This window comes from Myotis yumanensis, unplaced genomic scaffold (assembly GCF_028538775.1).
Source record: "Myotis yumanensis isolate MYYU_CA2020_CCGP unplaced genomic scaffold, mMyoYum1.0.hap1 SCAF_4, whole genome shotgun sequence".
In the NCBI taxonomy this organism is placed as follows: Eukaryota; Metazoa; Chordata; class Mammalia; order Chiroptera; family Vespertilionidae; genus Myotis; species Myotis yumanensis.
The window spans coordinates 76,573,329-76,598,733 of record NW_027223755.1 but is presented as its reverse complement, the minus strand read 5'-3'; the positions used below and the strand labels follow the sequence as shown (position 1 = coordinate 76,598,733).

Sequence of the window (25,405 nt, the reverse complement as noted above, 5' to 3'; positions counted from 1 at the left end):
CATTGAATTGTACACTTTAAATAGGTGAATTCTATGGCATATGATTATATCTCGATAAAGCTATTACATATGTATACACACACTCTGAATAATTATAAAGGCAGTGTTTATTAAAATACTAGAGGCCCGGTGCACAAAAATTTGTGCACTGGGGGGGGGGGGGGGGGGCCCAGCCCGGCCTGTGCCCTCTCACAGTCTGGGACCCCTCAGGAGATAATGACCTGCTGGCTTAGGCCTGCTCCCGGGTGGCAGAGGGCAGGCCCAATCCCTAGGTGCAGCCCCTGGTCAGGCTCAGAGCAGGGCCGATTGGGGAGTTGGGGCGCCGCCCCATCATGCACAGAGCAGGGGGGATCAGGAGGTTGCAATGCCACCCTCAGTCACGCTCAAGGTAGGGCCGATTGGGGGGTTGGGGCACCGCCCCCTGTTACACTCAAGGCAGGGTCAATGGGGAGGTTGCGGCGCCACCCCCTGCCACGTACAGAGCAGGGCCGATCAGGGGGTTGAGGCGCTGTCCCCTGTCACTCACAGAGCAGGGTCCATCAGGGGGGTTGGGGCGCTGCCCCCTGTCACTCACAGAGCAGGGCCCATCAGGGGGTTGAGGAGCTCCCCGCTGTCACTCACAGAGTAGGGCCGATAGGGGAGCTGGGACACCGCCCCCTGTCACACACAGAGCAGGGTAGATCAAGGGGTTGGGGCGCTGCACCCTGTCACACTCAGGGCAGGGCCAATGGGGAGGTTATGGCTCTACCCTGTCACATACAGAGCAAGGCCGTGGAGGGGGGTTGGGGCGCCACCACTGTCACACTCAGGGCAGGGCCGATGGAGAGGTTATGGTTCTACCCTGTCACACACAGAGCAGGGCCGATCAGGGGGTTGGTGCGCTGCACCCTGTCACACACAGAGCCGCAGGGCAATCGGGGGATTGGGGAGCTCCCCCCCTATCAGGCACAGAGCAGGGCTGATCAGGAGGTTTGGGCGCTGCCCCCTGTCACGCTGATCCCGGTGCCGGGAGCCTCGCTGCTCCGCTGATCCCAGTGCCGGGAGGCATATTACCCTTTTACTATATAGGATAGAGGCCTGGTGCATGGGTGGGGGCCGGCTGGTTTGCCCTGAAGGGTGTCCTGGATCAGGGTGGGGGTCCCCACTGGGGTGCCTGGCCAGTCTGGGTGAGGGGCTGAGGGCTGTTTTCCCGCTGGCAGTTGACTAAAAGCTCCCAACCGCTCCTTGTTTTCTTTTTTTTTTTTATTCTGGGCCAGCTTTAGCTCTGAGGCCTCGCTGCTGAAAAAATGGATACAATGTTGCGGTCTGGGGCTGACTGAAAGCCGGTTTTGTTTAGCTTCTTATTTGCAACATAGTAATAGTTGCTTAGAGTTGCAGTTGAGAGGCCGGCAAGTGAGACGGGGGGGGGGGGGGGGGGGGGGGGGGGACGTTGGAGTCTGCAGTTCCTGGAGGAAGCAAACCTCCCTGCTCGCTTCAGTGCATGGCTGCCGGCCGCCATCTTGGCTGACAGTTAATTTGCATAAGGATACGCTGATTAGCCAAGGGGAAGGGTAGCGGTCGTACGCCAATTACCATGTTTCTCTTTTATTAGTGTAGACTAGAGGCCTGGTGCACAAAAATTTGTGCACTCGGGGGGGGGGGGGGTGGTCCCCTCAGCCCGGCCTGTGCCCATTTGCAGTCCAGGACCCCTTGGGGGATGTCCACCTGTCGACTTAGGCCCACTCCCCGGGGGATCAGGCCTAAGCTTGCAGTCAGACATTCTTCTGGCAGCCAGGGAGCCCTCCGGGGATGTCCAACTAAAGGCTTAGGCCCCCAAGGGAGCTGTGATGAGGAAGCTGGGGTGACAGAGGAGCCACACTGTCCCGCCGCCCTGGGTCAGGTTGCACACGGGATGCCTGCCACCCCGAGTTGCAGATAGCAGGCTCGGATGCCGGCAGGGCAGGTGGGTTGGCGCTGACCTGTCCTGCCTGCAGTATGCAAATTAGCCGCCATCTTTGTTGGCGGTTAATTTGCATATCACTCTGATTAGCCAATGGGAGGCATAGTGAAGGTATGGTCAATTACCATGTTTGTCTATTATTAGATAGGATATTTCATTTTCAAAATTGGGCTATCAGTTGTTAAAGTTTGCATACATTTTTTGGGACACGCTCTGTATGTGTGTGTGTGTGTGTGTGTGTGTGTATGGAGAGAGAGAAAGAGAGAGAGAGAGAGAGAGAGAGAGAAAAAGAGCGCTGGATCTTCATCCAGAGTGAAAATAAATCTCAGCATAAGTGCCCTATCCTCCAGCACCTCCTGGAATAAGTGTGATGGCAGGTGGGTGCAATAGTCAAAAGCGCTGGGTACATAGTGGGGAGCATTTGCAAACCTGTCCCTTACATTTATTGACTCTGGGACCTTAGTTCAGTCACTTAACATGTCTTTGCCTCAGCTTCCTCATCTGTAAAAAGGAGAAAATAATATTTCCTACCTCATAGAGTTGCAAGCCTGCAGTAAGCACTCAAAATATTACTTATTATTTCTCTAGAACAGCCGTGGGCAAACTACGGCCTGCGGGCCGGATCCGGCCCTTTTGAAATGAATAAAACTAAAAAAAAAAAAGACCGTACCCTTTTATGTAATGATGTTTACTTTGAATTTATATTAGTTCACACAAACACTCCATCCATGCTTTTGTTCCGGCCCTCCGGTCCAGTTTAAGAACCCATTGTGGCCCTCGAGTCAAAAAAGTTTGCCCACCCCTGCTCTAGAATCTTCTTTGGATGCATTTTTGCTTAAAAGTAAGACCACCCTGACTCCATAACTTCCTCAATATGACATCTCTAGTATGGAGGCACAAAATTCTCTCTGAAAGATCCATAACACCACTAAAGAGGGTATTTAGCTTGTTACTACCAATTTCTTTTAGCGGACAAGTTGAAAATGTTCTGGAGGATACTAAAGCATCAATATGGAAACAGTTCTCTTACAAATTCCCTCTCTTCTCTAAATTTATATACAGATATATTTAGATACAAATATACTATCTACACTAATAAAAGAGAAACATGGTAATTAGTGTATGACCGCTACCCTTTTCATTGGCTAATCAGTGAGTATATGCAAATTAACTGTCAGCCAAGATGGCGGCTGGCAGCCAGGCAGCTGGAAGCGAACATGAGGCTTGCTTGCTGCAGTGAAGGAAGACTCCAACGTTCCCCGCCTGCGCTGCCGGCCTCTGAGCTACAACTCTAAGCAACTATGTATTATGTTGCAAACATAGAAGATAAACAAAACCCCAGAAACGGGCTTTCAGTCAACCGGGCTTTAGCAACATTGTATTGATGTTTTCAGCAGCGAGGCCTGAGAGCTATCTGCCCTGCTCTGTGCCTGATAGGGGGGAGCTCCCCAATCCCCTGATTGCCCCGCAGCTCTGTGTTTGACAGGGTGCAGCGCCCCAACCCCACCCCCCCACGGGCCCTGCTCTGTGTGTGACAGGGTAGAGCCATAACCTCTCCATTGGCCCTGCCCTGAGTGTGACAGTGGCGGCGCCCCAACCCCCTGATCGGCCCTGCTCTGTGGGTGATAGAGGTTGGCGCCCCAACCCCCCTTCACGGGCCTTGCTCTGTGTGTGACAGGGTAGAGCCATAACCTCCCCATTGGCCCTGGCCTGAGTGTGACAGGGTGCAGCACCCCAACCCCCTGATTGGCCCTGCTCTGTGTGTGACAGGGGGTGGTGCCCCAACTCCCCTATCGGCCCTACTCTGTGAGTGACAGCGGGGAGCTCCTCAACCCCCTGATGGGCCCTGCTCTGTGCGTGACAGGGGGGAGCTCCTCAACCCCCTGATAGGCCCGGCTCTGTGTGTGACAGGGTACGGAGCCCCAACACCCCTGATGGGCCCTGCTCTATGCGTGACAGGGGGCAGCGCCTCAACCCCCTGATCAGCCCTGCTCTGTGCATGACAGGGGGTGGCGCCGCAACCTCCCAATCCGCCCTGCTCTGTGCATGATGAGGCGGCGCCCCAACTCCCCAATTGGCCCTGCTCTGAGCCTGACCAGGGGCTGCACTTAGGAATTGGGCCTGCCCTCTGCCACCCGGAAGCAGGCCTAAGCCAGCAGGTCGTTATCTCCTGAGGGGTCCCAGACTGCGAGAGGGCACAGGCCGGGCTGGGGGACCCCCCTCTTCCCCCCACCCAGTGCACAAATTTTTGTGCACCGGGCCTCTAATATATATATATATATATATATATATATATACACACACACACACATACATATACATACATAAATACACACTCAAACACAAATGGCTTCAAAGGGAAGTTAATTTTAAAAAGAAGTTCTGGTTCATTTATCTACCTCTAACCCAGTCCCTAGTACAACAAGGTTTCACTTTAAATTGGCAAATCAGCAATCAACATTTTATTTTACTTTCAGCAGAATGGTCATCAATTGCTCAGTTCGTTCATCCCAATGTTTAATAACTGTCCTATTGCGTTGCCAGTCATACTGTTTCTTAAAACGTACTTAAAAGTTTGTTTATTTTGTTTTTTAGTATAGGCTTGAATTGGTGTATAAAAAAGAACATGATCCCAATTTGTTTGGGCATTTAGTGCCATCTTCCATGTCTGTACATCATGAGCGAAAACCATTCTTCTTTTAAGACCTCTGTTAGTCTGTTAAACTTCCTGGCTGAAACCATGAAGTGATATAAATAAGGAGAAATTTGGTTAGAAAATTGGTATTCAACCATATTATGAATTTTTATGACAAACATTATTATAAGAAAAACTACATTTTAAAACTTTCAAATTCTAGTAATGAATATTTTAACATTTGCATATTGACTATGTTAATATTTAATATTTCTGTCTCAGTAAGGTGAGCTCAATTACATTCCTATGGTTTATTTTAATCATTCTTTCCTCAATGCTCCAAAATACCACAGAGGTCTTGCTAAACGCTTCAAAGAAATTCACACTTCTCCCCTCTGGCCTCCTGAATTCTGACCGCTGGACCTTCCATGCAGGCTCAGGAGAACTGCCCTGTCCAGTTCAACAAAAAGTCCTTTCTGGATTACAGGTTCATTAGGCCTAATAGTAATGTTTCTTGGGTAAAAATGTGTCAGCTTACTGGAGACCACTCTATTTTCATTCCTTCTGTACAGTTGACCTGTGCGTGTGTCTTTGAAATAGCAAGGAGTAGCGCTGGGCATAGATTGGCACGTTTCCCATTTCCTGGGCTCTCACCTGACCATCCGGGGAGGCAGCGGCAGTGGCCCGTGGTGGGGTGGCAGCCGTCTGCGTGGCTGCAGTCACAGCGCTCTGCACAGTTCAGCCCATACGTGCCGTCCTGCATGGGAGACAGCAATGAGGACAGGGAAAACAGACAACGGGAGACAAAGGGGCCACAGTCCCAATACCCCTCAGCTACATGCATTATAAACACCTCTTTTCATGCCTTCTTGGCCCCCAAAATAGGGGCTCCAGGAGGTCAGTGTTTTAAAGTCCCTCACACCTTAGTTTATGCCTGACATATGGTTGGGACATATGAATGGTGAAATCAATAATACTAAGATGCTGATATGCATATATGCAGATGTATGTAAATATGCCAACTAATTAAAATAATATTTTTATCTTATCATAAACCACAACTTGTAAACATAGTTTCTTTTGCTCCTAATTTTTATAAAATAGTTCAATGTTCTCTTCAAGGCATTCTATTCTTAGGTGGAAAAGAAGGAGCCTGACCCACTGAGAGAAGCTCCAAAATTTTAAAAAGTATTATAGCTCTAGTTGAGTTAAGTTTTTCCCATAAGTTGCCAATGGGATATGTGGAGTTTTAAAGAAAAATGAAAGTCTTCTGTTATTTTTCCTAGTTAATATCCTCCTTTCGATGAAAGAGTCTAGACGAAATGAAGTGTTCTGAGTCAGGATTCTGGGAGGATGAGGTACGCGTTGGCACACCCTCCTGCTTGTCCCCTCCCAGACCTCTGTGTTCTCACAGGCATGTCAGTTTCAGTGGTCCAACGGACATGTGGATGCGATCATTTAGTTTGTGGGAATCTGTGCATTGACAAGCTCTGCCCTTCATGCCAGGTCCTGATGAACTGAGGGGGAGCACTACAAGCCTCCCACACCGTCCAGCACTAAGAAAAGCGTGGGTGGCCCCGGCCGCTGGGGCTCAGTTGGTTGGGCGTTGTCCTGTGCCCTGGAAGGTTGCCAGTTTGATTCCCGGTCAGATCCCCAGTAGGGGGCATGCAGGAGGCAGCAGATTGATGGTTAGCTCTCACTCCCTCTCCCTTCCTCTCTCTCTAAGAATCAGTTAAAAATATTAAGCAGAAAAGCAATGAAAAGAGAAGAAAAGGAAAGAGCAAGGGTGCATAATTACCAAGAGAGAGGAACCTGAGAGCCAGCATGAAACAGGCAGTGGGTGTTAGATGGCATAATCATTTGTCCAGATTGTTACACTTATTAAAATAAAAGAAATAAACCACTTTTTAGGTCCCACTGTTTTATGGGGTTACATGGGATTTAGCCCTGCTACCATATGGGCCACCAAACCATAGGCCTTGCATCTAATATACAAAAAAAGGACAGGATTGTGCCAGAGGCTCTGTTTTGTCCACAACTGAACTGGGAATAAAAGGCGATCTCCATGCCCATCCGAGAGCACTGGAGGATGAGAGGCAGCAAAGCTGACTTAACTTTGTCCTAAGGGTTGGCGGGGCATGAGCGCGCCCAGGGCAGACCCTCTCTGCTTTGGGAAATGGGTTGCTTAATGCGGAGAAAGCCTGGGAAAGGCCCTTCTTGAGGGGCTGTGTTCAGGGGTCACAGTGTCATCCCCCTATCAGTTGTCCTCCCGGAGGCAGAGAACACACACCACGGAGAGAACGCTTAACAGCTCAGGAGAAAAGAATTGTGAAGGGAAGAAAGAATTATGGAAAAGAGGGAGAGAAGCAGCCTATGCGTCATTCAGGAAGAAAGGGAAATCAGCAAGTTACTAGAGAATGCACTCACTTTCCGTTTGCACCCTCTGTCAGTCTGTGGTGACTGACACAGTGGGGGACTGCTAGTGGTGTATATGTCTCCAAAGCTGGTCAAGGGAAGAGTCAGTGTTGAACTAGGGAAACCTTTGGGGATTCTTGTGACTCCAGAAATATTTACACTAAAAAATGGCCATTTCCAAACCTTCTTTTACCACCTCAATGAGCACTTCTGTGACACCATCACCACCCCCTTCAGTTCCCTGCCACTTTCCTCCCCAAATGCTGGAGGTTTCCCATTACAATGGAAACACAGTATTTGGAGAGTTGACAGGCACACACTGAGTGTTGGGCAAATGCTATTGATTGGCTGCCAGGAAGAGATGGGTGTATAAGAACAACAACAACAAAATAAACGGGGAGGTGGGGGCGGGGGGAGGGGGGGCGATTAGGAGAACCTGAGATGAAGGAAAAGAAGAAAATGATTCTTACAAAGCTAATCAATTTCATGTCTACCCCTTTTCTGCTCCTATATCCATTCTAAGTTCAAATACCTTAATTCTTCTAATAGTTACTAAGATTTGGTCTGCACTCAGATACTTAAAAAAAAAAACTGCAAAAAGAGGCTAACCCTCTGGCATGGGCTCCCAGGCGTTCCCAGCGGGGGTACTGGTTGGTCGTACCTGGCAGGGAAGTTCACATTTCAACCCGCGCCATCCAGGTGCGCACGTGCACGTCCCATCCAGGGTGTTGCAGGCTCCGCCGTTGAGGCACTGGCACGTCAAGTTACAGCCAAAGCCCCATGTGCCACTGGGACAGCGGATGGAGCAGTCCACCCCATGCCAGCCTGCCATGACAAGAAGGCCAGAGCACGTGAGGAAACAAAGGCAGCAGGGCGTCCTGCCAAGCCTTTCCCAGCCACGTTCCCTTTAGAAGCATCTCAGAGATGCACAGCAGTGTCCCAGCCCCAGCACAGAAATGAACAAAAGCCCCCGAACAGCCACATGGGTGTGTGATCCGTCACACAGAGGCCAACACGAGAAGCACTCCTGGGCTAATGGGGGAGGAGACATGGCGTGGGGGCCGCTTGAATGCAGAGTGATGCTAAGTTTTGTTCCGGTTAGAAAAGTGAAATACTTACATGGGAGGGGAAAGGAAGGTTTGCATTTGAAAGAACAACTTTGTCTTTAATGCAGGACCCCCTTAACCATGAGCACTGAGTACCTAGAGTCCTAACTGCTGCAGAAACTCTGAATAGACACTTGCTGGCCCTCACGTGAAATCGGTGCTTGGCTGCATTTCTCGTCATGACTCCAGGTCAGTGAACTTAGGCGCATGGACACATGTCTGCTTGGCTTAGTCATCTCCAAAGTGCAGAGACTCACAGAGTTTTGGAGCTGAGATCATCTCCTATGCCTGAGCCTTTTCCCTGACTCATCAGAGATCATCTGTGAGCCTCCCCCCTCCACTCACGAAAGCAGGAGAACCCCTGGCTGAAGGGCTTGTTGAGATCAGGCACTGAATTTTGGCACAGCTGGACCTAGAACCCTCGTTAAGGTTTCATTCCTGTGACTTTAGGAGATAAAAGGACCAGGATCAGAAAACAGACTCTTTCACCCACTTACCTGCCTTGCAAGTACAGGAGCCGTCCACAGGAGAGCAGACGGCATCGTTCTTACAGCCACAGAGAGAGGAACAGTTGACCCCGTAGGTTCCCAGAGGGCAGGGCGCAGAGCAGTAAGTTCCCTAGACAGGCGCAAACAGGAAAATGCATGCAACTCTACCCACTGAAATAAGGCCAGCACAAATAAACAAAAATATATCTTGGTGATGCTAATTATACCCCTGCACCAATTTTAACACATTGTATATTACAAAGTTGCTATAATGTCACCACCGTACAAATTTAGAGATTCAAGGGCAATGCTAGCTGGCCCATGTTTATGATACAGTGTTGAATAACATCCCCAAAAGCCTGCTGCCTTCATTAGTTTCCTTGGTAGCAAATATAAAACCTTTTGTCCTTGCTCAGACAAGTAGCTATATCACAATAAACTGCAGCTGTAAAATTACTGTCAACAAATAAACATAAATATGAGCTATACATTAAATCGCAATGCTTCCTAGAATTCCTTGTATGATAAATATATAACATGATTAGTGGGCGCAGCAAAGGAACAGCCCACATGATTCAGTTTGTTATCTGACAGCGAGCCTTAAACCTAGACATCGGTTACCAGAGGTGACTGGAGGTGACCTCCTTTCAAAACAGAAGGGACTGCCCTAGCCAGTTTGGCTCCGCGGAGAGCGTCGGCCTGTGGACAGAAGGGTCCAGGGTTTGATTCTGGTCAAGGGCACGTACAGGCTCCTCCTTGGCCTGGGCCCTGGTCGGGGCTCGTGTAGGAGGCAACCAACCAATCAATGTGTTTCTCTCACACTGATGTTTCTCTCTGTCTTTCCCTCTCTCTCCCATTCTCGCTAAAAATCAATGGAAAAACATCCTCAGGTGAGGATTAACCAAAAAACAAAACAAAACAAAAAACACACCAAACAACAAAAACCACAGAAAGGACTCTTTAAGACAAGGTGGATTCAAGGGCTCAACCAAAGGACTGTGTCATAGGTTAGAAAACCCTGTAAAGATCTCTCAGCTCAGAGAGTTTATGATTCTCTTGTTCTGCATGAAATGCTCTGGAATAATCACCAACATCCTTCAGAGTTTAATGTTCTCTTTAAAATGGGAGAAATAATTTAAAAAACGACCCATTTTCCTTTAAAACAAAGATTCCTGATCCGTAGCTAAGAAACCTTAGCAAGTAGGCAAAATTCTGCTCTGTCGGCATACATAGGCATTTTTGTAAGTTCTAGATTCCCAAAGGGACCAAAAAACTTATGTACTACTAACCATCACATGGAAATACATGGAATTAAGACAAAAACTGTTGACAACAATACATATACTACTTGGAAAACTAATTTTATACTGCCTATACAACAGTAAAATAATTACGTAAGGAATAACTACAATACAGCATACTTCATGACATATATTAATTAATTAACTATTGATGCCACATTAAAGTTTTACTGGCTTTCCCAGTCATCATTCTAAGGCAATTCCTTGTGTCGCTCCTTACTAGTTTTCATGCTTTATCTTGTTAATGATGGGATTGATTTTAGCATGTTCACTGTACTTCAGAAAAGGTCACATAAATCATGGTACCAATACGAGCCACAGCACACCCTTGTCTCCCTCCTCCAGAGCCGAGCCACTTACTTTGAATCCCGGGGCACAGGTGCACTTTCCAGTCACACTGTCACAGTCAGCCCCGTTCTGGCAGCTGCAGATCTGCTGGCAAGCTTCCCCATAGAATCCAGGAGAGCATGTCTCGTTACAGTAAAGGCCTGACCAGCCTGGCTTGCAGGCACACTCTCCAGACATGGGGTGACAGCTGAGAGCACGGATAAGAGGAGCAAGTCACTTTCAGGGAAACGCGACACCCAAGGCCCATGCAAACGCTGCTTTAGTCGTAATCACTCATCATGTGGGCAATTCCATATACAATAATGTACACTTCCTTCCCGGGCTTGGTGTGATTTAATTCATCGGCTCTACCTGGTGGGTCCTACAGAAATGTTGCATGGGATCAGCATCATGCTCTAGGAGGATGACTACCTCCACTGTGTCCTTTGGTCAGGAACTCATTTTAATTTTCATAAATCAAAAGCACTGATTCAATAAAAGGTTAACACGATGAGAAGATCTAAAGGACTCCATCCAAGGAATGATACCTTATCAGTTAACCAGGGGTGATGTCCGAGGAACTCCAAAAGCTGCAATCTTTTCAGCCTGTTTCTTCTCTAAGCTCCCCATACCTGGTGGTGGTGCAGCTGTCTCTACCTGTAACAGCAGCCACACTGATGAGCCAGGCAGCCAGCTGTCGCCCCACAGCAAATGGATACATCAGCTGTGCTAGGATGCACGCCTTTCTGAGCTGGACACAATAGGGCGCTCTGTGACACTCGAAACACATGTGCCTCTCAGTAAGGAAAATCCTAACAATGGAACTAGCTCTGCTCACAATGGAAGACTGTTAAAGATGCGCATCCTCTCCAGAGAGAAAACCCTCCCCTTACGTAGGGTCAACAACAAAATCCACTGTGGCATCCAGACGTTTGCTAAAGGACCTCTCTTGGAGGACTGTTCACAGATTTTCTACTCTTGGAAAGAATGATTCTCTGGGATGGATGAAGATGGAGGGAGGAATTCCAGCTGTCCCACTACCTGGGTAAACGAAGGGAAAGCACACAACTTCTCTGGGCCTGACGTCCTCATCTGTCAAGTGAGGGTCTCAGCCACACCCTTGTAGGTTGGACAGTTTGCTCCCATTTTCATAAATTTATTTAGTTATACTTTTAAGCCCCTATTACAGCTAAATTCCCACAAGCAAAGGCCTAGGCATCTGTCACAGGCCTTAATTGTTAACACCAGGTCATTTTTAGAGTGAAAAAGGCAGTTACTGGCATTAGGACAACAAGCCTAAACCAGATGGTCCTTGAGACACCAGATACAGGGTCACCCTACATATAGCCCTTAGGCCCTCATCATCTGGTCATCGCCTACTTCCCAACCTCTTCTTTCATTTCAATTACTATGCTCAGTTGTAATGGATTTTAGGGTGTGTGGGGAAAAAAGCGTTGAGATTTTTCAACTCAAGGGCCTCACATGGGCTATATTCCATATGCCTAGAATGCTGTTTCCCACTCGGCCTAGCTCTCTCCATCTTCCTGGCCCAGTCCAAGCTTAAATAGTATATCTTCCTTACAGGGACATTTTCTGACAACTCTCATTTAAAACAGGTCTCTCCTGTCATTCTCTTTCATAGCATCCTGCTCTTTCTCCTCATCTACTCACCACAGTCTATAATCTTGGGTTTATTTTTACAATCTTTCAATGTCTTCCTTCCCCTCTACACTTTGAGCTCCAGGAGGGCAGGTGTGTTTTGTTACTTGTCCCTGGTGCACAGCAGGACCACAATATATAATGATTAAGTGAAAATGTCACTGTTTCTGTGTAGTAGGGTCTGACTCAGGGACCTTGGGTTCCCAAACAAATCTGCTTCTCTCTAATCTTTGAGTCATTGGCAATGTTAAATTGTAATCTCTATATTGGAATAGAAAGGCAAATTTCCCCTACAATTAGTTTTTAAAACGTCAAAGTCATGGCTGAGAGGGACTCCATGTGACATTAATGATGATACTGTAAGTGAATGCACAGACTAGCAGCCAGCGTGGACTGCACCGATGTGTGCTCACACCATGCTCAGCAACCCATGTGCATTATTTCATTTAATCCTTACAATCATCCTAAGTATTGGGTGTAATCCCATTTTATAAATGAGGGAACAGGGACCTAGAAAGAGTAAATACTTCATTCAAAGTCTGATACAGGTAGTGGCAGAATCAAACTCAAACCCACTTTAGTTATTTGTTTTTATACCAAAGAAAAAGGAACTTTGATAGCAGTCTGCTAAGAAAGCTAGATATGAAAAAAGAATTGCTATTACTTAGGATAGAGCATAGATCAAATGTTAGCAGGACCAATAAAAGCCTGTGTTGTGAAAAAAGCAGGGACAACTTAAATTTAGTTCAGTCAGGTCCTACATCTGAGAAGAGGAAAATAAATAGTTCGGGAAATAAATTGGTTAAAGTAGTTTACCTTATCTAACCATACTATAAAAAAGGATATCTTCTCGTGGAAAATATTACTTTACATTAAAAGGAAGAAAATAAATTTCATGGTATAGACATAAATGTTAAATAAAACAGATAATTTGGGGACAGGAAATTGAACTAAGCTAGAGGCAGACAGAGAAATTGATATTCAATGCCCCTCAGTGAGTATTAGTGCAGCGCACTGGTTCTTGGATTGATTGACACCCAAATTAGTATTCTGCAATTTGTAATTAGGTATAGGAAGCCAGAGCACTTGGCAGGCATTTGATGTGTTCTCGTGCAGGCAGCTTAATTGGTAATGAGATAGATTTACGTGTTGATGTGAGAGCAGCCGATTCGAGGCTGAAGGGTGGTAAACTCCTATCTGGTCTCTGTCTATAGAACAGCTTGCTTTGTGTAAGTGAAAATAGGATTATACGCATATAGGAACACCTATCATTTTATACACATATATAACTAGATACCCATCTTCTAGTAAAATTTTCAGTTTAAGAGTTAAATTATTATAAGCCCAATACAATATTGGCTAAAATAGAATGAGTTCTAGAGTTTCCTTTTATTCATTTCCTTAGATGTTATTAATGTTCAAATATAATCAGGTGGCAATTGCAAATAGGCACATCCTGATTGCCCACAGCTATTAAATGTCTTTATTAAGAAGAGCTAATACAAATATCTCATGTGGAATCTTACTAAATCTCAAGTTTTATTTTCACATATAATCATTTATCATTTTATTTTTATCAATTGGTGTTGTTACCAAGAGGTCAAAATCATTCCCACCATCAAAGTTAGTTTTCAGTTGAAAAGTCCAGGCCACAGTGACTGTCTTTAGGCTCTATAACAGTACTGTAATTTTAAATTTTTTAAAAATATATGTTATTGATTTTTTACAGAGAGGAAGGGAGAGGGATAGAAAGTCAGAAACATCGATGAGAGACACATCGATCAGCTGCCTCCTGCACACCTCCCACTGGGGATGTGCCCACAACCAAGGTACATGCCCTTGACCGGAATCGAACCCTGGACCCCCCAGTCTGCAGGCCGACGCTCCATCCACTGAGCCAAACCGGCCAGGGCAGTACTGTAATTTTAAATGCTAGTATCATGAATGAATTTAAATTCATTTGAACCATATGATAAATGGCAAAATAAAAATGGCTACAACTCTGCCCATCAAGAGATAGAATGTACTGAATCTGGACTTGGTTGTGTGACCTGCTTTGTCTAAAGGAATATTAGCAAACATGCCGTAACCAAATGTTTGCAAAATGTTTGCACATTGGAGCTTGCGGTTGTGTCTTGCTCCTTGTCACCATATAGAGAAGCCCAGGCTAACCTGCTAGATGCTGGAGACATAGGGTCAGCCACCCCTCTCACCCATCAAATGTTAGCTATGTAAGTGAAGAATTCCAGCCCAATCAGGCTCTAGTTGATCTGCCAACTGAACATAGGGAGACCAACAAAAGAACCACGAAGCTGAGCCCAGCACAAATAGTCATGCCAAAAAAAAAAAGTCACCAGCTTATAAATAATTGTTTTACATCACTAAATTCGGGATAAGATTTTATTTTTAATGCAGCAAATGCTGATACAAACCCCTACCCAAATATACTAGTACGACTGCAATATATGTCAATATGTATGTCCTTATAACTCCAAATTTACCAATAGACAAGGTAAACTAATAGTTTGCATTGTACTAGTTAACTCATTAATTATAATGAAAGGTTTTAAAATATACATAATAAATTATGTAATAGAAAGCTCTACTTGCGTGATTAAATGGTAAAATGAACAAGCTTGACTTTCAAATGATAAAAATATTCTATGGCTTTTAGTTCAAAGGAACCATATGTTTCCAGGAATTTTACATAGAAGTTCAAGATATAAAAATCAGACGCCTGGCTCCACTTGTGAATTCAACATGATACAGTTATATAATCAACATTCAAATGGTTTTACTAGAAATCTGTAAAAGCTAATTTTTAAAAGTAGCTTTTATTATTAGGAAAGCACTTCACAGGCTATTTGTTTTTTAAACTTCTGATTGTTATGCTTTATTAGACAGGTTTTTGTGTTCTTTTGATCTGTGATTGTCAAATAATTTCATGTACAATTGGTCCTCCTTGTCCATGGTTTTGCATTCAGGATGCAATCAAGCGCAGATAAAAAATATTTAGGAAAAAAAACCCCCAGAAAGTTCCAAAAAGCAAAACTTAAATTTGCTAAATCCATGTGAAAAAATGATGTGTAGGCATACCCTGCTGTAGCTTATATGCAAATATAAATGAAATGCAAATACTACCTATTAACTGTCCAATTGCACTTGCCACTGCTAACATGGACCCCAACAATAAAACCAACATTTTATCTGCTCTTCCAATTCTTCTCCTTTGTATAGGTTTAGTAATCTATTTGATTTCAGGCTGTGTCTACACACAATGAAATGGCACACTGGCATTAAAAAACTCTTAACTGTCACTACATGTGGCTTACCTTTGTTGGGACAAGCTTTCTGCAGGAAAGGTAGCCAAACTCATGACTTGTCCCTAAATTCTGCCAGCCCCTTAAATATTGGAAAGGTTAAAAACAAAAAAAAATCCTGTAGAGATTATTTATTTTTACTCCCCAATGTTTGTTTAGCCTTGTCATGTAAAGAGTGGCAGGATTTTCCAATAAAGAAAACCAAAAGTTGACTAAAGTAGCTCACAAAGTTGCTTGAGATCTTAAGAATGTACTTCTTTGATGTGCCCCACTGAAATGTATGCCAGCATGTGGGTATGTGTGCACGCACTTGCGCACGCACGTACACACACGTTCTCGCGTGCACACACGCATACAATGCAAGAGTCCATTTTTTTTAAATTCCAAACAATGGTTTAAAAAAGAGACCAACCACAGGCTTGTGTTTACTTTTAACTTTTGTGCATTTGAGATCTGATGTGGCCACGAGCTATCTTTTAGAAACATAAATGAAAGAACAGCTGTGCTGAATGCAAATAAAGTAATTCTTGTAACGTCTGAGCTGCTGTATAATGCACAACATTTTGGTCAAACTCAACTTTCCCAGCAGTTTACAAATGAAACCCAGAATTCTAAGTGATATGTATCTGGTCCTTGGGGAAGGAAGAGGAAGTCGGGGGGTGGAAAGATATTTTCAGGGGTAGACAAGGTACAGTGGGGTGGGCGGGATCATGGTTTCCTGTTCTTAAATTCTTCGAGAGATTTTTGAGCTAAGAGACCCCTGTGAGTTTCTATGTCAGGGTAATCAATTCTGAAAACATATTTCACATGTGACAGCCACATGTGAAGCACTTTCACAAAAACGTCCACCGGTACACTTCCTCTCTACACAGATGTTCTTTCTGCCAAGCAAAAAATGTTACCGTGAGAATCACTTTGTGAGACTTTTACATACTAAACTGGCTTAACCCATATCTCTCATTGCATCTTTGCTGCTCAGGGAATGTCACAGAATCCCTCTCTCAGGGAAACGTTCCATTAACCTCAGCAAGTTTAATTTTTGCTAGTCACCATTAGTACAGAATAGGATTTGCTATCCACCCACAACCATCTGAGGGTGTTAGCACTTCTGATGTAGACCACCTCCCACCAAGCACAAAAGTCTTCCATTCACTCAGTAGTTCCTGCCCAGGACAACTCAGAGGCAGGAATGGTCTTGGGGTGGGAATCTCTCTGCCAATCTCTCCTTTCAAATAGTGGCCATGTCCTTCCAGGGGCAACGGGCCCTCACCTATGAGTGTTGTCCAGGTGGCAGGGGCAGCGCTTGTCACATCTGATGCCGTAGAGCCCGTCAGGACACAGGCGCGCCTCGCAGTGTTCGCCAGAAAAGCCCGCTTCACAGAGGCAGGAGCCGCTCACGTGGTAGCATTTCCCCCCGTTGACACACTGGCAGGTCTCTGCACAGCGCACTCCGTACCTGCCCACAGGGCACTGGTCCTGGCACCTGTCAGGCGGAAGGCAGAAGCAGAAGGTAGACTGGTTAGTACCTTGTGAAACAGTCGATTCAGACAGACTTTGTTATGTATAAACTGAAATTACTTTTTGGACTTGTATTTATTGAGTGATTACCCCTTTACAGGTATGAAGAGCATTAAGTGAATTACTCTGACTACAAGCAGTAGTAACAGCAATATGAACTGATCAAAGAAATAACGTCAACAAAATAATGAACTTGGGACATGAAGCATGTTTTATACATAGTGCTTGCCAAAGGTACATCTAACATTCTAGTAGATACCAAGAAAGGGAGAAAAGAAACTGTCCAAATGTTAGTCCCAGCCTGTAATCAGGAAATAAAACACGTGTTTCCTGGTCCCAAAGAGAAAACTGCAGCAGATTCTAAACTAAATTTTAATTCTGTTGGCTTTCACATTGACATTAATTTTTAATCTCAGCCATGCAATTAAAGCTATGTAACTAATAAACAAAGTCCTCTTTAGATCTGGGAGGTGTGAGGTACTGAAATCAGGTGTTCTCGCCTCTACCCTGGGAGCAGAAGCAGGCAGGTTGTAGGAAGGCGTGGAGATCCCTAACGCAAAATATTTATTGAACAAGTTATTGTCTTCTGTTGAGAAGAAGGGCTGCTAAATGGCAAGGAAAAAATATCAGACCTCAAAAGTTCACTTTATTGTTTGGCCTGAGAGGCTCAGTGGTGGAGCGTCCACCTATGAACCAGAGGTCACGGTTCGATCCCCAGGCAGGGCACATGCCCAGTAGGGGGTGTGCAGGAGGCAACCGATCAATGATTCTTTCTCATCATTGATGTTTCTATCTCTCTCTCCCTCTCCCTTCCTCTTTGAAATCAATAAAAAAATATTTTTAAAAAATCTCTTTACTGACCTTTTGAAAAAATAACATTAGAGCTCAGTCCCAGAGGAAGGACATGCTCTGGGAAGCTGGATCAGGGGGAAGTGGAGTTGTTGGAGGGAATTGTGATAGCGAAGAGAACACTCATTGCTCCAGAGAGAGCAGGACCAGTTCCTGGCCAGCCAAGCCTCCTTTCGACCTGGCAAGGTGACTGGATGGAGCTCTCTGCAGCAGAACGAGTGCTTTTAGCCAAGGGAAAGGGAGACGGAGTCTCATCTAGCCAAGCGCTCGCCACAAGCAGGGTAGCACTGGGAGCCTCAGCAGCCGCTTCCCATGCCGTGCCAGACCCAGAGTCTAAAATGTAGGTCAGCACTGCACTGTTCAGATGGGTATAATGCGAGCAGCAAGTGCAAAACACATTGAAGCATACTGAAAAGCAACAGCAAAGTGGCTGAAAAGCCAACATTTCCCACACGACTGCATATGTTTAATGACAATACCCGGGCTGGGCAGGAATTCTATTTAAATGTAAAGGATAAATCTTGAGAATCCTTTGATACTTTTCTGGTTAACTCTGGCTCTTGCATATATTTAATGGGATAGAGACAAGGAAAAGAGCCTCTTGCAAACTGGGTTTCACAGACTCTAGACATCTTTAGGTGTGTGTGTTAACAGGCAAAGTCTTCGAATCAACTGCTCAACAAATTATTTGGTAAATTCCCAAGTAATTGCACTAGCATTTAGCATAAAGTTAACCTATTGTTAGACCAGAGCATTTTTTAAAGGTATTCTATTTTTAACTAGTAAGAAGCTTTAATAAGTGACATCACTTAGTTTATTTCTTAAAGATGTAAACTTCAGAGAACGAAATACTGAGGTCCTATAATTTAGCCCCATCGTGGCTCTGCTAAATTCTATTAAGACAACTTTGCAACCTCTCTGTCCAGGTTTCGTTGCAAGTTAGTACCAAAAAGAAAAAGAGATGTAAAAGGGTTTCTCCCTCTTGCGTGGATTTGAAAACAAACCCGAATGCTAAGCACTGGGCTGCATGATTGTAACTTAGGAGAAAGCACAGCTCTTCAAGTGGGTGAACCGGGTAGAGATCCGAGGCCTGGAAAAGCGTCAACTACCAAATGACAGGGAAGCAGTGTGTATATTTTATCATGTCTTGGCAGAGACTTCCTTTTCTCTGGGAAAACAATATTCATAATAGCTGGTCCTGGCCATATTTATCTTTCTAACCTATAATTAAATATACTACTAGTTTGTGTTATAAATGGCAAAAAGCCATTTGAATTTTACTTCCTAAAGTAGCCAGGATGTAAAGCTTGGTTCATATTCCCACTTCTTTTCTGTCAACATTGCACTTGTAGGAGAATCCTGTTAATAATAGTTATGCCCATTTCCATCTTCCAAATGTCTAGAAGTAGACATTTTCCATCTTGAAAATAAACACGATCATGAAGTAGCTTCTACCTTTCTGATTGGCTGAATGTAAAAGTCTTTCGCAAGCATTCTTATCTCCCCTTTTTGGCCCCTTTATGAAAAAGTAGCATCATTTCCCAGCTAATTTAATGCCCCTACTGTTGCTTTTGTGGTACCCAGTGGAACAAGAAAAGGTATCTTAGGAATCAGGAAAACTGGAAATACATTTTCTTAGGAGAGATGACAGAAAGGTGGATAAAAATAGAGCAGTAAATATTGGCCACAGTAGAAATATTGATATTTAGAGTTTCTATATGTATTTTTAAGATTTTGAATAACTCCCGGGAATTAGGAAAAATAGGTAAGCAATAAATAGAGATAAACTAATACAGCATGATATCAATTCCCAAACCAATGAGGGTCACAAGATTAATACCATTTCGATAATGATATTGCATCTCACTGTGAACTTGTGGAAAAGAAAGTGAGTTGGCATAGAAGGGGTGGCAGCTTCCTTGTCTCCCTGTCCTTTTGAGCATGTCCCTCCCAGAGTGACTGGAATAACTGGGCCAAACGATGATATAGTGAAAGAATCACATTCCTCACTAAGCCTGAATGGATGAATCAGGCTCCTGCCTTTCAAACTTCTCGGGAGAACATATACAAAGCGCTGCGAAAGAGCCCACTTCCCACAGCCCCAGGTAGAGGACAGGGTTCCTCTGCGGAAGAGCAAGCTGCATCCCCTCAATTTCTGTTTATAATTTCTGACCTCCTTTCTCACGCATTCTTCTTCGCTTCGAGGGCAGTATGGACATAGGCGTGGCAGGACAGTCTTAGTTTGCATCTGAACAGCGTCCAAAATTGATCCACAAATCTGTCCGTCCAGCTGACATTAGGGAGCACCCATGATGTGCACAGACCCCAGCGAGGCCACTGAAGGCCTCAGAGATTCCCAGACAACCATTAGCATTAAAAACACTCTTTTAACCCCTTCAGAAGAATTTTTGGGAGGATCTGGAAACCAACTTCTCCTTACTCTTGCTTGGCTGTGACACTGTACATTTCCCTTATGATAATATCCTCGCAACCTCTCCACACCCCCCCAAGCCTATTACAGGAGCAGCTCTGCCTGCCCCAAGGTGCCTGTTTTGTTTTCCTGTTTGCCCTCTGGATGGGAAAGCTGCTCCCACATCCTGCTAATGCTTGGCTGGCAACGCATGTGGTGGTACCTGCTCCTCCAGGCAGCCTCTGGCCTAACCTCAGTCATCAAGTTACTGCTGACTGCTCAGCACAGGGGAAATAGCAAGAGACCCTATGCCCTTTCCTTACACCTCCTGCCACATACTGCCCCGTAGCCACACATTGTTTTCCTTTCATATGACTAATGTGCTTGTTCTCACTGCGTGTGTGTGTGTGTGTGTGTGTGTGTGTGAACTCTAGAAACCAGATGGGTATAGACGGATTGAAAACAGAGGTCACACCATCAGTTCATCAAAAAAAAATAAATAATAATAGTTACAAGAACAACAACTCAAGAAGCAAGTCCCCTCTTCATTTTCCTTCTCTTTCTCTGGCTCTTCGCCTTCCTTGCTTCAAGTCTAAAATTCACCTGAAAATGAGCTGCCATTCCCTTTCCTTGTATCCCAAATAAGATGAATATAAGCCTGCCTTATACGTTTGTTGTTTTTGTGTTGCCTCGGATTTAAGAATTAAATCCCTAGAGGGCAAAAAACAATTACATTTAAATGTTTAGTGCACTAAAATACTGCACAAACTTGTATTTAGGATTCTGCTTGGTCCTGTGTCTCTCCTTTCCTGACTCATCTTTCTATAATAAGATGTTAGTGACACATGGATCCAGAACTCATCTAGCAACCTCCTCTCTTCAGAATACAACCACAACCCAGGATGCAGGTCACAAAAATGTACCAAGTAGCCTAATTACATGTCATACAAACCAGGCACTAAAGGTGTCAGCAAGTCATAGCATCAAACCATTAAAGGAAAAAATGCATTAATTATGTTAACAAAATATGGAAAAGCCCTTAATGAAATGAAACATATACTACTAACAAAGTTCCTAAGAAAAATAGGGATTTAAAAGCCCACTTGAGGATGAAAGAGTTTTCTAAGAACCAATGACAAACATGAAACTATACTGAAGCCATTGCCAATAAAATTAGGAACAAAAGGGGAATTCCCATTTTTACCTCTTTTTGTCAACACTGATTTAAAGGTTTTAATTAATGCAATAATTCAAGAAAATGAAATAGTCATTATATATTGAAAAGAAGAGACTGACTTATCTTTATCTGTAGATGATAAAAAAATTTTTAGCATTTGCTAAAAATAACAGAGTTAATGAAAAAGATTGGCAGAAGTAAATATAGGGTGGGGTAAATGCAGGTTTACAGTTTGTATGGAAAATAATTAATAAATAATAATATAAGAATAAACTCTGCATTTCATGTACTCACAACTATAAATCTACTTTTGCCCCATCCTGTATTCAAAAGTAAGTTTTCCTTTATCCAAAAATGCCCAATAGAAACTGGAATTGGATTTTTCAAAAATTACAAAAAGCTTAGTAATAAATTTAACAAGGAAGTAGAGAGTCTAACTGGGGGGAAAACACCCTACAGTATCTTATTAAAAGTCATAAAATTAGATCAGGCTTTTGAAAAGAAAAAAATTTAAGGAAGGAGATTGAAAGAATTCTTAGTTCACAGAAACCATCAAAAAATAATGATAGCTAGCTAGCCCTGGCTGGTGTGGCTAAGTTCATTGTACTATTCTCTCGTATACCAAAAGGTTGCAGGTTTGATTCCTGGTCAGGGCACATACAGAAAGCAACCAATTGATATTTCTCTTTCACAGTGATGTTTCTCTCTCTCTCTCTCCTTGCTCCCCTAAAATCAATAAGCATATGCTCAGGTGAGGATTAAAAAAAAAGATAGGTAATATTAGTACAGTCCTAACATTACTCAAATTGAAATCACTAGGATTTAAACAGTTCATAGAAATCACTCAACTATAATAATAGTTAATATTCATGTTTCAGCACAGTTCTAAATGTGTCAATGTCCTTGTTTAACTCTTATAATAATCCTAGAGGAATGTATAATTATTATTTGAACATTATAGATGAGGACACAGGTTCCAAAATCTTTGTTTTCAGGCATTATACTCTTTTGCTTCTCAAGTCTCTTTTCTCTAATTTTACATAAATATCCAATGAGCTTGATTACCTTGCTTTCCAGGATACCACGTGGGACCAGGGAGCGCTATAAGTCCCATCGCATCTTACTCTGTCACTGGAGCACAAGAAAATGACTGATATTCTTAATACAATTCTGAATCATTGGAGGTAACATAACGTCCAACATATTTTTTAAATATACCTAAGTACACATCCCATTTAAAAATAAACCCATCCAAAATGGTTTACAAGGTAAAAAGTTTTTTGCTTAAAGTGGCTGTCCTAAGCACTCATCTGTTTAGAATGACATATTCATCATAAGTTATGAATGGCTGATATTTTTATTTCTGATGCTTTCTCTGTTTCTTCAATTCCCCATCACCATCTATGATTCGGTTCCTATGCATTGAGCTGGGAAAGAATGTGTCAAACCCTCTGATACCTGGTAGGTGCTCTGGAATATTATAGAACAGTCACAGACACACGGTAATGGAGGCGTTCGCTGGACCTTTCGAGCTTTCTCCTCTCACGCCATTACAAACAAATACAAGACTGTCCCTTACCGTTCCCCCGTGTATCCTGGACTGCAATGACATTGGCCTGTGGTGGCATCACACGACCCTCCATTATGGCACTGACATTCTTGTGAACAGTTCTTTCCAAAGCGACCCTCGGGGCAAGGCTGACCACACACTGTGCCCTGCATTCAAAGAGACTTGGGAAATTAGATGGGCCTCCAGCCAGGGAAGGGCCAAAGGAGGACGGAGGGAGGAAAGAGAGGAAACAGAAAGGGAAGGAGGGGTATGGGAACAGAGCTGCAAGAAATTTAGGGGATTTCAGAACACAGATTCATCATCTTAAAAAATGTTAGAAATTTTAAACTGACTTATTTACTCGGTAAGCCTAAATGTCAAGACACATTCAAAGGTGGCAGAATAGTATTCTGAAGAAATACCCACCCATATTACAAAACTAAAGCTTAAGATAGAGTCACATCAAATTATTATGGTAACCTATGGAATTTATAAATCCTTCTAAGTGTTCTTCCTTGTGTCTTACAAGTACAATAAGTCAACAATACTTATTGAGCATCCATTACATAAACAGCAACATCTGGTGCAAATGAAATATCCAAGTGCTTTACCATATGTTCTGGAGAAAATACACATTATCATTGGCTTTCTTTCTTGTAATGTAGCATAACATAAGACTGAAGGTTTGTGTACCTGAATTAACAATAACATCACCTTAGAAATATGTCTAAAGGAATGAACCTAGACATTTTATTTCAGAAGAAAAACACTTCTATTTTCAGCAGATTCAACAAACATTGCTGGGCCAAGATCAATAGGAAACCTTATTTCCTGGTAAGAAAAATCAAGAGTAACTTGGACATGTGTCCTCACCCTAGAGGCTGTCCATCTTGTCATATTTATTCCTATTCTATGTGGAAAAGAATAAAGATACTGTACCAATAAATCTAGGAAATACTCTACTATTTTCTACTTCACTTGGCCTTGTAGCTTATCTGTTTATTGGGGTTTTGTTGGAGCAAACAACATATTGCAAATTACAGGAATTTTTAAAATGTTTTTAACTGTTGGAAGCTGTTGTTTTGTTCTCCTTCTCTCTCTCTCTCTCTCTCTCTCTCTCTCTCTCTCTCTCTCTCTCTCAAAAAAAAAAGGCAGACTGTGGGCACTCTGAAATTGGAGGCTAGTGAGCACCAGATGGTTTTGTAAATGTTTATTCTGGAGAGCATAAGAAAATACATTTCCTCTAACTCTTGGCTACCCACAAAGGCAGTTGGTGTGCTAATTAAGTCTCCTCTGGTGGTTTCTGTCTACCTACAAACAGAGAAAGTTCTTCCACAGACTCTTGGAACCAAGAAAACATTTGAGAGATTATTCAAATCAATGCCTAACTGGGAATCATCATGTGCCAGGCACAGCACTCGAACTCTGAGAATCAAAGATAAGGTCACAACCCTTATTAACTGACAATGTGGTGAGGGGGACAGATGTAAAAATAACTCTAATCCCTCCATGAGCACAACGTATAAACATGACTGAAGGAATAATACACAAAGGATCAATCTGTGGGAAGCAGGGGTTCTGGTGACAATTCTACTCTCTCAGGGACTTACTCTAACTACTCGGCTTGTAACAATCCCACATAAGCTTCAGAAATGCTGTTGAAATGTTGTTTATGAGTAAGGATTAATGTGGGCAAACAGCTTTAAGTAGGACATTAATTCTGGTTGACATATGTGTGTGTGTGTGTGTGTGTGTGTGTATATGTGTATGTGTGTGTGTAATAGGAAGGTATATTCATCTTTGAAAGGCACCTAGGATGATAGCACAAATAAAATGTTTAAAAAAGAATTATAAGATGGAAGCTCAACTACACACAGAGAAAGATGACCCGAAGCATTCCATACAAAAACAGATAGGGGGCCCAGAGTATAGAGGAGGCTCCACTGGGCTGATGGAGATGGCCACCTGCCCACCTACTGGGTGGGACTCACAGTCAAAGCCTGTGGTTACCACTATACTGTATCATGTCCACCCCAACCAAGAAGAAAGCTTCAATCTCAGATGAAGCAACTCAACATTTGATGTCTAACAAAAGTCCCAGAGGTATAAAATCTACAGCTTCTCATTCAAAGAACACATAGTTCTCTCCAGCAAAATCCTTCCCCTATCAAGGACAAAGCAATGACCAGTATTGACAAAAGGCTAGATATAAGAAGTAAAAGAAGATAAAGAGTCAAAGATAATTCACAGATAATCAACATTTCTACCTTGGGCCACTAAGAGAAATACTGGTTTTAACTAAGATTTTTTTTTTCTTAAAGTAGAAGAGGAGTAGGCTTAAGAAAGGCTTGGGTGTACAAATTTGGTTTTATTAATATTGACTTTGATGGGCCTGCTTGAACCACCTCAGTGCTCCTTCCATGATCCCTTGTTCACCTTATCATCAGTGCCCAAAAAAAGGACCCTCACTCTCACTTTACCACTTCATGGAACTTCTCCAGGCTCTGCCTCCAGAATCAAACCTTATCTTGCCTGCTTACCATTTCTAACTCTCACCTTGGGTCTGGTATTTGGTTTCCACTTGTCCCAGTGGTCTGAACATCTTGACCTCTCCCTTACTTCCCATGACTTTTCTGGGAACTAGACTCCAGTTCTCCTTTGCTCCATGCCTACAACAAGGGTAATACCAAACCAATTCCATCCCATGTCTGA

The 25,405-nt window shown here is 43.5% G+C and overlaps 1 protein-coding gene across 6 annotated transcripts in view; it reads right to left on the bottom strand.

Annotated features, from left to right (window-relative positions):
- The window catches only part of MEGF10 (multiple EGF like domains 10), a 369,913-nt gene that overhangs the window by 32,961 nt on the left and 311,547 nt on the right, over positions 1-25,405 (bottom strand). For all 6 annotated transcript variants that reach the window (XM_070412562.1, XM_070412566.1, XM_070412568.1 and 3 more), the window contains 6 exons: positions 22,724-22,860; positions 16,461-16,673; positions 10,245-10,419; positions 8,593-8,713; positions 7,651-7,814; positions 5,229-5,331 (listed from right to left, as the gene is read on the bottom strand). In XM_070412562.1, the coding sequence (XP_070268663.1) occupies positions 5,229-5,331; positions 7,651-7,814; positions 8,593-8,713; positions 10,245-10,419; positions 16,461-16,673; positions 22,724-22,860 (913 nt within the window). The remainder of the gene's footprint in view (positions 1-5,228; positions 5,332-7,650; positions 7,815-8,592; positions 8,714-10,244; positions 10,420-16,460; positions 16,674-22,723; positions 22,861-25,405) is intronic.